This window comes from Chironomus tepperi, unplaced genomic scaffold (genome assembly GCF_022539635.2).
Source record: "Chironomus tepperi strain 1889 unplaced genomic scaffold, CSIRO-AGI_Ctep_v1 contig_137, whole genome shotgun sequence".
Classification (NCBI taxonomy): domain Eukaryota; kingdom Metazoa; phylum Arthropoda; class Insecta; order Diptera; family Chironomidae; genus Chironomus; species Chironomus tepperi.
In genome coordinates, this window is record NW_027226259.1 from 2050723 (window position 1) to 2065919 (window position 15197).

The following is a 15197-nucleotide window of genomic DNA, read 5'->3' on the forward strand; positions in this document are numbered from 1 at the left end:
AATGCTTCTGCCAAACATGAGGTAAACCCAGGAAACCACTAGAAAGGTGAAAATTCTTTGTAAAAACCTTCAAGAGAATTTCACAATTGTATGCTAAATTATGATGGAAAGTCATAAAAAATCTGGTAAAGTAAAATAAAAATTTATGGCGATTGACAAAAGAGTTCCTTAAAACTATTCCTTTTCGCTTGAACGGTCGATTTTAATAATTTTTTATCCTTGAAAGATAATTTTTTATGATGCAGCAATAACTTAAAACCAAAAGGATGTTTCAGAGAGTCAATAAGAACCGACCACAATGGAATTGAATTTGAATGACAAAGACATTCTCTTTTCTCTGTAAAATATTTTATTCAGCCTCTGTTTGTCCATTTCGAATTGATTTTACGACTTTGTATGGAAAAGGAATAGAAAATGCAAATTTTTTAGTAGAAAGAAATGAAGCATAAAAATTTTTTTAAAAGAAAGGATCAAAAAGAGACAAGACTTTAACGTCCATAAAACCCTTCGTGTGTGTTTGTTGCCTTGTCTTTAAATTCGCTCCATAAATATTTCAGTAAAATGCAATAAAAATTTTAAGAAACGACAGCAAAAAACAGAAAAGTCAAAGGAATGGAGGAAGGAACTGCTTTTTATCGTATTTTTTCAAGATTTCGCATAAATATCTACTTAACATTTTCTGAGCTATGATATTGTGATATGTGAAATAAATCACACAACTTTTGACCTTTTTCCTTCATTCTTTCATGTCAGAATGGGAAATGGCATGTAAAATAAATGCGAATGAAGGAGGATGTAAAAAAAATTCTTTCTTTTAAATTTAAACCCTTCTTTTTTGTACGAAGAATTTTAATTTGGAAGAAGACAATTTTTTGCATAACAGACAATTTCCAAATTGATTCATGACTTGATTGTAGGAAAAATAAATGCAAAAATGGAAAAGAAAAATGTCTTTGAGTTAAATTAGAGAATGAAAGGAAGCATTTTTCTTGAATATTCAAAAACCAAGGATTTCACTTACAAAAGAGGTTCTTACGTAACTGCTAATAACAGAGCTAATTTAGGTGTTGGAAATTGTAAGCGCATACGATTTCTTCAAATTTTAACGTCCAGAATTTATAAAAAGTGACAAAGCGAAAGAAACTTTAAAAAAATGACATCTCTGCCACTTAAAAGAAATAGTTATAATGTAAGTAACGATAGCAATATCAAAAAGTGTATTCTTATACTTTAAAATTTATGCCTTGTGACGATAACAAGAAGCTCAGAATGGTAGTAATATAAGGAAGAATGCAATAGGGAAAGAAAAGGCAAGGCAATGGAAATGAAACATGAAACATTTATCGCAATAAATTCTCATGCAAATTTAATTTCAACTTGATGAATGTAAATTTGAAATGTTATCATGATAGTTTCAATGGAATCGTCCCGCAACATGGAAAGAACGGCAATAAGATATTGAAAATTGTATGCAAAACAAATTTCATTCCTTTGTCTGACTCTCATTTTGCATATTTTTACATAAAAATAAATGTCGTCTGACTTTGTGAAGCTAACAAAAATTATAATCGATTCAAAAAGATAGATAAGAGATATAGTGGAAAAAGCCAATCATTTCTAATGCCACAAATCATCGCATAAAGAATTTCTTCAAGTTTGAATTTTTCGATAAAAAAAAAATAAATTGAGAAATTTGAATATTTTATCATTCTTCCATTTTTTTGTTTTAAATTGCATTACAATGATGAAAATAAATATTGGAAAAGAAGGGGAAAATGCTGATCATAAATTTAAGTCTGCATAAAAATTGAATGAGAAAGATAACTCAAATATAACAAAAAAAATCATTCTAAAATAAATTTCATATCTAGATTGAAGAAATGAACAAAACACACAAATAAAGCAAGATTCTTTAAGAATTTCAAATCATTCAAAATTTGTCCTTTATTAAGCAGGACTTATTTATATATTTTAAATGGATGTAATGAATTTAAGAAGTTCATTCATTAAACTCTTTATTTATGGATCAGTATTCTAATAAATTCAAATATTTCCGCACCAAAACAATTGAAATTAATTAAGGTTATTTAGGTAATAAATTGTGCATTAGAAAATTTCCCTACTCAACAAATGTTTTCATCACAAATACTCGGTAATAGAAGTAATAATAGTCCATTAAGCACTTTTTATAGTCAAATTGTAATCGATTGTGATATTTTCCTTCCTTTCCTTGCAAAATCTTTCAACCCTTTTTGTATCGATTTTCATTTTCACTTTTTTATGTATTTCTATTTTTATTTACATTTTCAAGCACTTAAAACCCAGCAATAATTTAATTCTTTTTATTTTTCCTTCTCAATATTGCACACAGCTTTATTGCTCATGTTCCCTTTCAATTATTCTAAATTGAATTTTTTTAATAAAAAAATACTCACAGCTATTGTTAGTCGCACGCAATAAAACAAAATTTATTTATTTTAAAATTCTTTATCAGAAGAAACTTGGTAAAAATTGCAATTTTCAGCAACAATTGCATCGAGTTGTGACAAAAAAGTTGCATTTTATTCAAATTTTGTAGACAGCAGGCAATAATTTAAAAAATATTGAACATGTTCACATGGAGCGAGATTTTTTTCCAATGACAATTTATGTCTCATGCGTTTTGCAACATTTTTATTACACATTGATTTATTAATGGTTGCAAAATGGGTGTGAGGCACTATTGATGATTCTTATTTCAATCTTATTTAAGGCATATATTTTATTCGGAGTATTAATCTAATTATAAACAACCATCTTAGAATATGGATAAATTCATAAGATTCTTCATGCGGAAGTGCGCTTCTCATCACTTAAGTTGTCATAACTTATGCAGTTTTTTTTTTTCGGAAGTTGTGCACGACTATGAGTTGAAATTTATGGAAGGAGTGAGACAATAAAAGTACGATTAAATTTTTTTCAGTCAATTCATTCTACATGGGAATCAAATCGAACCAAGTCGAGTGGAGGAGGAAAAAAATCAAATCCTGTTAAAAATGTAGTAAGACAACAGATTGTACATGTGATTTGAAAGAATTTAGAGACAGACAATGACCAAACAACAGAACTAGCTTTCCATTTAATAAATTTCATTTTTTTCTCATCCTCACAAAAACCTTTTCTCGTTTTCTGATTTAGCAGACACAAAAAAAAGTCGCTTCGGGACATTTTCATCGATTCATTTACTCAATGGCAATATGGCAATGGGTTTTAAGTCTACGCATGTTGCCTAAAGAGCTTGTATACAACACGGAGATAAAAGGGTATAAAAATTTATGTCGCTGTTGTGTAGAAAAAATGAATGGAAGGTATATACCCATGATGGCATGTATTTTTACTACAATCTGATGATATGTTGCTGTGAATTTTTATGTATTTTATAGTTATCCAAGGGATGAGAATGATCTGATTCATTATCTTTTTTTGAAACCATCAGATGTTGAAGGTTCTCATCACACAACACGATTAATTATTCAATCAGTTCACACTGAGTAGTGATAATTCCAAGGATAATTCAAGGCTAAGTCTTTTAGATAACCATCCCTTGGTGGAATACATTATTTCTTATTCTGAAATCTTCCTTTTTCTCAAATCTATTGACTTTGTTTATCGACCATTTGGTAAAGTCTCTTCTTCATCCAATGCCTGAGATTGTTTAACACATGTTGACACGAAAATATTTTGATACAAGACGACAAATATACAAAAGAAAGCTGAGTTGTCTGTAAATAACTATCGTAACTAAATGGACAATTCAGAAGAAAAGGCAACAATTTCCTCAGATTCAATCGAACTGTTGACATTGTGTGTGTTCCTTTTATCTAAAAACTGTTTTGTTTTCTGAAACAGGACATTATGTGTGTGATCTTCTTCCATTGCTTCCAATAGAAAAATGATTTAACATTGTAAACAACCGCACAGCTAGAACTTTAATTTGAAAGAAATTGAGAAATGCATTCGTTTATTTTTTCATGGGACAATTGATTGTTATAAAGTAAACAAGAAGTAAGTTCGTTTCTAAATAATATTTAGGTGTTTGAAATGGGCAAAACAGCATCCTGGCCATATCAGTTGCAAAAGAACTGAAATTTGAGCGCATTTTATGTTCAGACTTCTCTACTCATTATCTGAAATTGGATCTACTGAAAGAAATTCAATATATTTGACATTTTAAGGTTATCAAAGAAATGATAAACATGCTTTAGATAAATTTCATAAATTCTGCTGAAAATTCATATTTAGAAGATGTTAAAAGATGTTTAATAGTAGACTGGCCGACAAAACTGCATCAACCGAGCACAATATTCACACATAATGGATAGAGAGAAGATAAATGATTGTAAAGTGATAGAAAAAAATGTCAAAATATGGTTCTAAAATGGCAACAACAAAATGAAGCACAATTTATTGCTATTGACTTTTCATAGAGAATAAAATGACAATAATAAAGGAAAGGAAGATAGAGAAAAGAGACGAAAATTATTTTTAAAAATGCCACATAGATCGACTTTTATCGAGAATAATGGCATAGTTGAGTCAAAACACAAAGAATCATCATTTAAAGGACAGTTGAAATTTAATGGATTTGTTTGCACACATGAGATGAGTCTGTGTATTGATTTTGTGGTACAATAAAACAACACAACGTGTAAAAAATGAGCAGAAAAAGAACTGCAAAATACAGACCGCCCAGGTGCAAATTTTTATTATAAAAATCCAGCTCAACATGAATGTGTAGAGGATTATATGGAAAAGCGATGAAAAAAGGATGCAAAACTATGTAGCTCTTCTTTTATCCTTTATTTCTATTAAATCAAGACTAAATTTACACAAAAAAAGGAGGAAAAAATCTGTTCATGAATGCATATTTTACATTCAAGTCAATGTAAGAATTCTTTTTGTGTTATTGCATCCCACAGTATATTTTAAAAGGATACACTAGAAATAATCAGAATGGAATGTTTATATTACATGACGAAATAATAAAAGGTTATGTATATCTACAGATTTTTAAAGCAATTTTTTGTTATTATTCACAAAGTATATTTTTAACTTCTATAAATGTTGGAATTTAATAATAAAATAAATATAACTCAAGTATGTAACTATAACCAGGTGAAAGTATCATTTGCCTTCGTATACAATAAGTCCATTAGATGGTACTAAAATCTAATCTAGATTGAATATTATTTTTCATAAAACTTATCCATTCCTCAATCCAGCATGCTCAAGGTAATATGAACAACCATAAATTAAATGATTGATACATTCAAAATATACGGGCGAGTCTCTATAGTTTTATTTACTGTTCGTTCAAAGATGATCTAGAAAATATTTCAATAAAACTATTTCCCCTCAAAAATATTAAATTCAATTAAAATATTTTCCACCCATTTTTCTATTTAATTTTTGGGGGGATCTGAGATAAAATCTTATGCAATTGCTTCTAGTCAATTTGATTCACTAGCTCTCTTGGATGTTTATCTGTTTAACCCACATACGCGACATGAAGTTTCACTAAATGGAAAATTTCTCCCCAAAATAATTCTTGTCTCATGCAGAGATAGACAGGCAGGCAAAGATTTTTACTAAGAATTTTGCAGCTTGAAGCGAAGATGTTGAATGAAAAGGATTCATATCTGCTGTTAGGAATCTTATACTTACTTTTTGCTTCTTCTTCTTCTCCTTCTCCTTGTTTTGCTTATTGCATTTTCATTCTACTCAGAAATCTGCATGAGTCTATTAGGTCAAATGTCATTCTTCTTCCCAAAACATTACTTCGACTAAATATCTAGGTATATATTTTTTGGCAATTCACTAAAAGTAGGACAAAAGCATGTTGAAAATAGCACAAATTGTAAAGTAGAATTTTGAAAAGAAATTTTAAAGATTTTAAGGTTTTTGTTGTGATGATAGTGTTACAGCTTCTTAAAAAAAGGCGATGTATGTTCGAAAAAAGAGGAATGAATATAAAGTCATTATCGGAACCGTCAATCAGCACTTCCAAATATGAAATATTTTTTCTTATTACTCCTCTATCATAAATCGGTATGTGCTCGCCTATTTTTAGTTCCATAAATGTTACTCGGTCTTTTTCAGCTGAAAAAACAACAATCTCAATGAGAGAAATAACAAATGACTTGAAAATTTGATTTGAAAATTGAATGGCAATGAGCTAAATTGAATGAGTTTTATGGTAAAATGGTCAATCGATGAAGTTTAAAACAATTTTTTTAACCTTATTCAAGATCAGAAATTCTTTTTAAAATTTGAAGTTATTCAGGAATCAACAGCTATAGCTAGTGTAAAGAGTCATTTATCAAAAATTATTTAAAATTGAAAAAGTAGAGTTGAGAGAACCAGATAGATGGATCGTTGTTTATGCTGGATGAATGTAAATTTATTTATATCAATATAAATTATGCTGCATGTATTCAAAATGTAAAGCAGAACTTTTTTGATCACAAACAAACACCGAAATACTTAATCAATTCTCATTTATCGATCAGATTCTTATTTATGTATGCATTTATTTTACTCGATGATCTACATTATGATTAACAGATCAGTCATATTTCTTGTTGTTAAATTGACACGTATGATGTGAGAGGGATGAACCGAATCAGAAAATATACAAAAACATTTTAATTCTCAAATCAATTAGTGAGAAATTTCTTGTTTCTTTCCATCAGAAAAAAGTCAATAAATTGATAGAAAATTGATTGGCGGGCAGTCAAAGAAGTATTATACATTTAAAATTGAAAGCAAAATAAGATGAAGAAGAAGATACAGAAATTTTAAAAATGGACAATAACAAAAACTCACTTAAGGTAATTAAATGAGAAATTTTCAACCCTCAAATTTCAATCATCCTTCTTCATTGATGTTCTGCAAGCAGGAATGTCAGAAATGAGAAATAAGGGAAGGGATAAATAAGGATAATCTGATAGTTAAAGGATTATATGTAGAGTTTTAAGTATGTCCAAGTGTTTCATCTCTGCTTGGTTTAATGAACAAGTAATCACTTTCTCCATGCCTGCAAGACATCCACTTTTATTCTTTTGTGTCTGATCGACCAGAAAACAAAAACTATTTTTGTTCCTGTTATCAAGTTTTGAAATCATAAACATTCTCTATGCTTCCTCTATGTACTTTGTAAAATTGCAAATTGATACCTTCGAACGCTCAATCTGTTTTCATTCATTGAAACTGTTTTGCTTGTCTACTTGACTGATAATGATCAACAATTCATGAAAGGAAATTTCAAAAAATTATTTTGCTTGCAATAGTTTCAATTTCTTTCAAGTTTATCGACATCGAAAAGGAATGAACCAAAAAACAAATCACATGTCGTTGTCGTTTAGGAAATTTTAAGACGCACAATTGATTTTTAGGAGCAAGAAAAGAAAGTTTCAATTTCTTTCGAATCAAAAAAATTGTTTTTGTGTGTGCCTTATCAAGATCATAAGGATTTTTGAAAGCGTTCTCATATTTCAATATTTTATCGCTTTACGAAATAAAAGTTTTTGATTGTCTGTATACATTTGGGTATGAAAATTACCAAATTTTGAATTCTTTTACAATGATTTGCATTATATTGTAGACATACAATACTTTTGAAGTATTCATTCGTTTTAGATACTGATATGTCACAAACGTCTTTTATGTTCTAAAAGCATATAAATGTTTATGCCATTGTTATAAATGTCTACATAGAAAATAGATTCTTATAAAAATGTGAAACCACAAGTTTTTGACTGCATTGTTCCAAATGTTTGTGTCAAAATATCTTCTCGTGGGGATGCTTGATAAAAATCTTATGGGGTTGGAAAAAAATATAATGTCACATAGAATGTAGTCATCATATCACAAGATATCATGAGACCCATAAAAATTTAAATAATATCAACAATGGCAATAAAATAAAATGACAAAGTAACGCCACAATGTCTTCAAATGGCGCTAAAATTGTCGCATATCTGCTACTTAAAGTCATATAATAAGCAATAACAATGAATGATAAGGGAAGTAAATAAAAGCGAATGGAAAACAAGAAGAAAGAAATTAAAAAGTCATTAAAAAATTAATCATAAACTTCTTTACATTTTTAATTCCTCATTCTCTCGAGCTTTATTCTCATCTTTGGCGGCGGTAGCATTTGGTGAGAATAAAATTATGATTATAAACTTTAAACGTCTTTAAAACTCACACGAAAAGAAGTGATAAAACAATCAGCTTATCGTAATCGCCGACTTTGTGTAATAAATTAAAACGAGTTGGAAAGATTTCATGTTCATTTTCAGTAAAATTATAGGTATGGTGTTATATGACAAATGCTTTAAAAATGACTTATCTCGGCTAGATTTTCATTAATTTCGTAATTAGAAATATAGCATAAACAGGCATAATATAGTTGAGTTTCTGGTATTAGAAAAAATCAGAACTAGCTAATTTTGAATATTGTTAAGAATGTAAGATGATTGAAATGTACAACATAGCAGTGGAAACATTAAAACATTTTCAAAATACTATGAAAACAAGCTCTATTCTCTTCAGCATAGACATTACTCTCCTAATGTTTTGAAACTTTATGACTACGAAACACAACATTTTTGGTTCTCCTCTCAGTTATTCTCAGGACTCAATCGGTCGATGAATATCAATGTTGTACAAACATTAACTCAATGTTGTTTAAACAATTTCAATGTTGTGCAAGCATTAACTCAATGTTGATCAAACAATCTCATTGTTCACTATTAAAGTTATGATGTTTTGTGTAGTTTCATGCAGCAATCGATAAAACATTTCAAAATAACATAGTTTTATTATCTCAGTATTCCATTAATCGTAAGTTAAATTCTCAAACCATTTTGAATTTTCATTACTGTGAGACACAAAACAATATTGGTTTTCCACATTACATTCAAAAGATGAACTAAAATTTTTACGAATGGTCAATGAAATTCTCAATGTTGTGCAAACATTAATGCAATGTTGAACAAACATTAATTCAACGTTGTCCAAGCATTCTCGATGATTTACAAGATATCTCACGAATCCAACATTCATAACTCGAGCTCTCTCAATGTTATAAACTCTCATGACTATAAAACTCATTGCAGCATTGAACTTACTCTCAGTTCTCCTTTGACATTCGAAGAATAAACAAGATAACAAAGATTTTAACAAACGGTCGGTCGAAAAATTTCATGAATAAAAAAAAATATACTTTAAAGAGTGTATCCTAAAATTTTTGTGATTTATTAAGGAAAAGGAAAAAAAAAATAAGAACGAACTTTTTTGTGTAAAAAAGTGTTGTGTTAAGAGAAAGAAAATGAAAAATATTCACAGCAAAATTTATTTAATGCACATAGAAGAAAAAAGATGAGAAGGAAAAGAAGAAAAAATTTTGAAATAAAAAAGAACATACAACAAAAATCATCAATGTGAATGAGTAGAAAGAAAAGAAATAAGAAAGAAGAGAAAGAAAAGAAGAAAATAAAAATATAAAAAATTAAATTTATAAGTTGTTGGAATCTTGGTGAATACAAAATAATACAAAGAGAAATATAAAAAAATGAATTTCGTGTTGTAGAAGAAAAGAGAAATATTTAGTGAACTGTACAAATGCGAAATTTTAGTGAATAAATCTTTTTACCCTCAAAAAAAAGAGAGATTCTACAAAAGAAGGCTCTAAAAAGAAACTTTTAAGCCCGGCACAAAAGTAAACATACACAGCAAAAATGAAGAAGTGGATAATAATTTATTTTGCACTGCATTGCCTGTGCTTTGTAAATAGTACCAATAAATTAGTAGATAGTTCGTATGTTCAACAACAACAACAGAAAGTTGAGTGCATGTGGAAGCGGCAAGGATCGTCTTCAGCCACTGCACAACATAATTCTATTGAAGGAAGTGATAATAGTCGATATTTATCGTGCCGTATGAAAACGATAAGCGGATTGGATGGTCTCATAAAAAATCTTACGACCTACAATAGTCAAAATCAGATAGTGAATGCATTAAAATTAGAATGTAGTGATGTATTATTTGCTGAGAGTTCTCTCGTTGTTGAGAATAATATAAATAATGGAATAGGAGATTATGGTGCCTTTAATAAGCATTTGCATGAGCTAACAATTCAATTTTGTAAAATTAAATATGTACCGTCGATGACATTCAAGTCACTAAAAAACCTTAAAAGTCTCACACTTCAGACACATAATGCCGACTGGTCGACAATTAATTTAGAATTACATTCAGAGACATTCAGTGGATTAAGTGAATTAAGGAGACTTAACTTGGCTGATAACAACATTTGGACATTGCCAAATGGCATTTTCTGTCCACTTTTTACACTCAAATATTTAAATTTGAGTAAAAATCATCTGAATGATGTCTCACAAGTCGGCTTCAGTTTGAAAAAGGCTGCAACTCCATTAGGTGGAAATGATAATGATTTATTTACCGGCACTCCACCATCTGCAGCAAGTTCACAAGCATCATGCAATAGTGGAGTTGAGCAGCTCGATTTGTCATACAATAATCTCATTAGTATTCCAAATAATTGCTTCAATGCACTCAAGAATCTCAATTTCATGCATTTGGATAGCAATCAATTGACAATTCTAGATGATAATTCATTTCAAGGACTTGACAAGTTGCAGTTCTTGAATCTCACAAACAATCGACTGATTGCATTGCCACCAGAATTATTTGAAAAAACAAGAGAATTGAAACGACTTTATATTGCCAATAATTCATTGGCCGTACTTGCACCAGGATTATTTGAAAAATTAAATCAACTGGAAGTGCTTGATTTATCTTTCAATGAACTAACATCATCGTGGATTAATCGTGATACATTCCTTGGATTAAATCGCCTAGTTGTGCTCAAGTTAAATAATAATAAAATGACAAAAGTTGATCAATTTGTGTTCCGTGAAGTTTATGAATTACAAGCACTGAACTTAGAATTTAATCAAATTGAAATGATTGCACAAAATGCTTTTATTGATTTGAGGAATCTCCATCAATTGCTCCTGTCAGATAATCAATTAAAAGTCATCGAATCAAAGCATTTTGCTGGTCTTTACAGTCTCAATCAGTTGATTCTTGAATCAAATGAAATTTCAAATATCCACCCAAATGCTTTCGACAATCTTACAAATGCTCTTGTCGATTTGAGTTTAAATGATAATAAGCTCAAAAGGATTCCAGATTCAATTAGAAAGTTGAAAAATTTACAAGCACTCGACTTAGGAAAGAATCAAATCACAGAAATTGAGAGTGATTCATTTGATGGACTCGAGCAGTTGGCAGGTCTAAGGTTAACTGATAATCAAATTACAACCATCACGAAAGGGGCATTTGTTGCTCTAAAGTCCATTCATGTTCTCAATTTTGCTTCGAATAAAATCAAGCATATCGATCAATCATCATTTCTAACGAATGAGAAATTGCGTGCCATACGTCTCGACAGCAATGCTTTAGAAGATATTTCGAGTGCTTTCACATCATTATCATCATTGGTGCTCTTAAATGTATCAAACAATAATATTAAATGGTTCGATTTTAGTCATTTGCCGTCGTCATTAGAGTGGATGGATATCCACAACAATAACATCACTGAATTGGGCAATTACTTTGACGTGACCAATCAACTGAAAATAAATTATTTGGATGTATCAAATAACAAGATTAGAAAAATTAAGAATGATCTCATCCCTAAAAATATCACAACGATTAATTTGAGTAACAATCTTATCGATGACGTTCCATCCGGAACATTTTTGAATAAGAAGCACATTCGAAAAATTTTCCTCAATGGAAATATGATCAAGAAATTGCAAATAACATCACTGATAGTGTCAAAATTTGATATTCTGCGTGAGGCACCAGAGATTTATCTTGCTGGAAATCCATTGCATTGTGATTGTCATTTAGAATGGCTGAGAAATATCAATGAATTATCAGAACAAAGACGACAATTGCCAAAGCTTATAGACATGAATAAAATCAAATGCACAATGGAACATAATCATGAGATTATGATGTTAAGAAGTTCCAATGATGATGTCGCTATAAAATCATTTAACGAATTAAGTTCCAATGATTTTCTCTGCAAATATGAAAATCACTGTCACACGTTATGTCAATGTTGTCAAAATGATCAAAATAATGGAAGTAGCGAGGATGATGATGACGATGATGATTCACCTAGTTCAGAATGCAAATGTAAAATGACATGTCCAGATCAATGTTCATGTTATCACGACAACACATGGAATAAAAATATTGTTGATTGCGGTAATGCAAATATCCAATCATTTCCACAACGAATACCCATCGATGTAACAACTTTGTATATCGACGGAAATAACTTAACGCATTTATCACACCATCAATTTGTTGGCAAAAACCGTCTTGAAGTTCTTTATTTGAATGACAGCAACATTCATACAATAGCAAATGGAACATTTGATGAATTGAAGAGTTTGAGAGTTTTACATCTCAACCGTAATCAACTCAAACGTCTTCATGGAAATGAATTTAAGGAACTTATGCTTTTGAATGCAATTTACCTTGATCATAACCGTCTCACTCATATTGGCGATAATACATTTAATCATATGAAATTCTTACGTACAATTGATCTCAGTGATAATCGTTTGGTTGACTTCAATCCTATTACACAACTTGCGGCTTCAAGTAGAAGCGGTATGCTGCAACAAGTTTATCTCGATGGAGATAATAAATGGAATTGCGATTGTAAATCCCTTGTCCAGTTAATTGAATGGATCAGAAATCGTTCCAATAATTTCAATGTTCAACGAATGTTGTGTAATGATAATCGTATTGTTGGTGATGTTCTGAATAACTGCGAGCTATTGCAAAACACAAATATTTTTGGAGAAGTCGCAACACCACCATCATCATTAAACTCATTACAACAAGAGCATTCAACAATTGTAGCAGGAAATGGCAACGGAAGTCCCAATTATAGACATAATATTTTTGGAGGTAGTGGTGGAATCGGAAGTGGAGGCTATATTCCATTATTTGCTGCAATTCTTGTCACTATTATCACATCAGCATTATTAATCGCATTAGTCTGCATATTCAGACAAGATGTAAAATTATGGGCATTTTCGAAATACGGATTGAGATTTGGTGGAGATGGAACAACAAAAAATAGTGGAAGTAATAAGAAAAAATCAACAACTTTAGCAGCACAACATCTTCGTTATAATAATGGAACTATTGCTGTAGATGATGAAGAGTATTTTGCAGAGAAAGTACATGATGCATATTTTATATACAGTGTAAATGATACAGATCTTCTCACACAAATATTACTCCCCGAGATGCAAAATCTTGGCTATAACATCTCATCATTCAATCATCATAATAAGCCAATCATGACACGAGATAATTTTCAAGTAACAAATTACTTAATTGATGCATTAAAAGCTGGTACTGATGCATCTCATAAAATTGTAATCGTTTTGTCATTCAACTTTCTTCAGACTGAATGGTGCGATAGTAATTTCCGTTGTGCAATGCAAGCACTCATTGAATCATTGATGAATCAACGAAAAAATAAAAATATAATTCTTATTCTCACTGTGCCAGTACAAATCATTCAAATGGATCCATTGCTGCAGCTTCTCATTCGAACATGCACAGTCATTTGTTGGGGTGAGAAACGATTTTGGACAAAATTACGTTATGCATTGCCGGATGTATCATCTGATAAGAAATATATTCAAGGCGATAATCGATACACAGCAGCACCGACATCAACATTGCAACGGGGTTCCATGATGATGGCTGTAAATAGTACTGGTTCAAATAATCAACCATCTGATTGGTATAATTTATCACCTGTCGTGTGCAGTGGATATTCAATGCCAGTCAATCAATATCAGGACCATCATCAACAGCAACAATATCATCAACAATTTTATACAAATGAGAATGAAATGCCAAATAATTTACGTGGAACATCATACGACTATGAGCAACCAGATTATAATACACGTGGACCGCAATCAATAGGCGGCTCCTCAACATGTCTCGGTCATGTTTATTCAACCATACCTGAAACACCACCGTTATCATCCTCTTCAAATGCTTCTACACCAACATTATCGCATAAGCATGGCAAAGCTAGTCACTTAATTGAGCAACAGCAACATTGTGATTCATCCAATAATGACCATTTTGTATAAAGAGATTGAGAGAGAAATTGAGACACAATGTATCTATGCACGTTATTTGCTATGAGGATTAATTGGTAAATATTTAGTTTCAACAAAAATGCTTTAACTTGAACTCTCTATTATGCATAAATATGTACATAGAGATATTATAGAGAAGAAATTAATTAAAATGAGGTCCAGCCCATGTGAAAATTTGTAGATTCTTTTCTATATAAACTTGACATTTACAGAAAATTAAATTCTCTGTTTATACACAATTTTTGAAAAGAGGAATCGTAAAATTGTGTAAATATAAAAATTTTCTGGGGCACTTGGGATCTCAAAGAAGCAATTATAACAAGAAGAATGATCGATGTAAATATAAAATTTTAGAAAAAAAGAAGAACGAGATGAATTCTTTATATTGTACATATTAATTTGTATATATGAAATAAAACATAACTTTTAACATCTCTGACTCACTTCATGAAAAAATAACTTTTTGATTTTTTTATTATTTCGTCTGTATGTGGTTGGTTGAACTCTCATATTTTATATTTTTAAATGTACACAATGTCTTTCAAGGTTTGGACATTTTATCATTCGAATAGCTTTGACTTTATTTTAAATTCTCATAAATAAGACTATTTAAGAGTCGGTCTAACTTTTTAAGTTTCCGAACTCAGAAAATTTCAGTTAAAATGATTGAATGGATCATCAAAAATTACAATAATACTAAAACGCGGGAGAGTGAGTGAAACATGTGGAAGCGATAAAAAGCAAGTCAAAGGCAGACATAAAAGAGGCATAAATTTCAATCTTTTTCCTCAGTAAAAAAAGTTTAATAATAACAAAATGATTGTGAATTATTTCATATAAGAGAAAATCTGTTATTTTTGTGTGAAAAGAAATTGCAATAATAATAATGATTGAGGATGATGGTTGTTAATATTA

At 30.2% G+C, this 15197-nt stretch overlaps 1 protein-coding gene across 1 annotated transcript; it reads left to right on the top strand.

The window, feature by feature from the left end:
* Positions 1-9191: 9191 nt before the first annotated feature.
* Positions 9192-14741, top strand: LOC139087925 (toll-like receptor Tollo). The gene has a single exon (XM_070636896.1). The coding sequence runs from the start codon at positions 9783-9785 to the stop codon at positions 14271-14273; it is 4491 nt and encodes a 1496-aa protein (XP_070492997.1). The 5' UTR covers positions 9192-9782; the 3' UTR covers positions 14274-14741.
* The last annotated feature ends 456 nt before the right edge of the window (positions 14742-15197 follow it).

Coding starts and splice junctions, on each gene's coding strand:
- LOC139087925 (XM_070636896.1), top strand. CDS start 9,783: ATGAAGAAGTGGATAATAATTTATTTTGCACTGCATTGCCTGTGCTTT.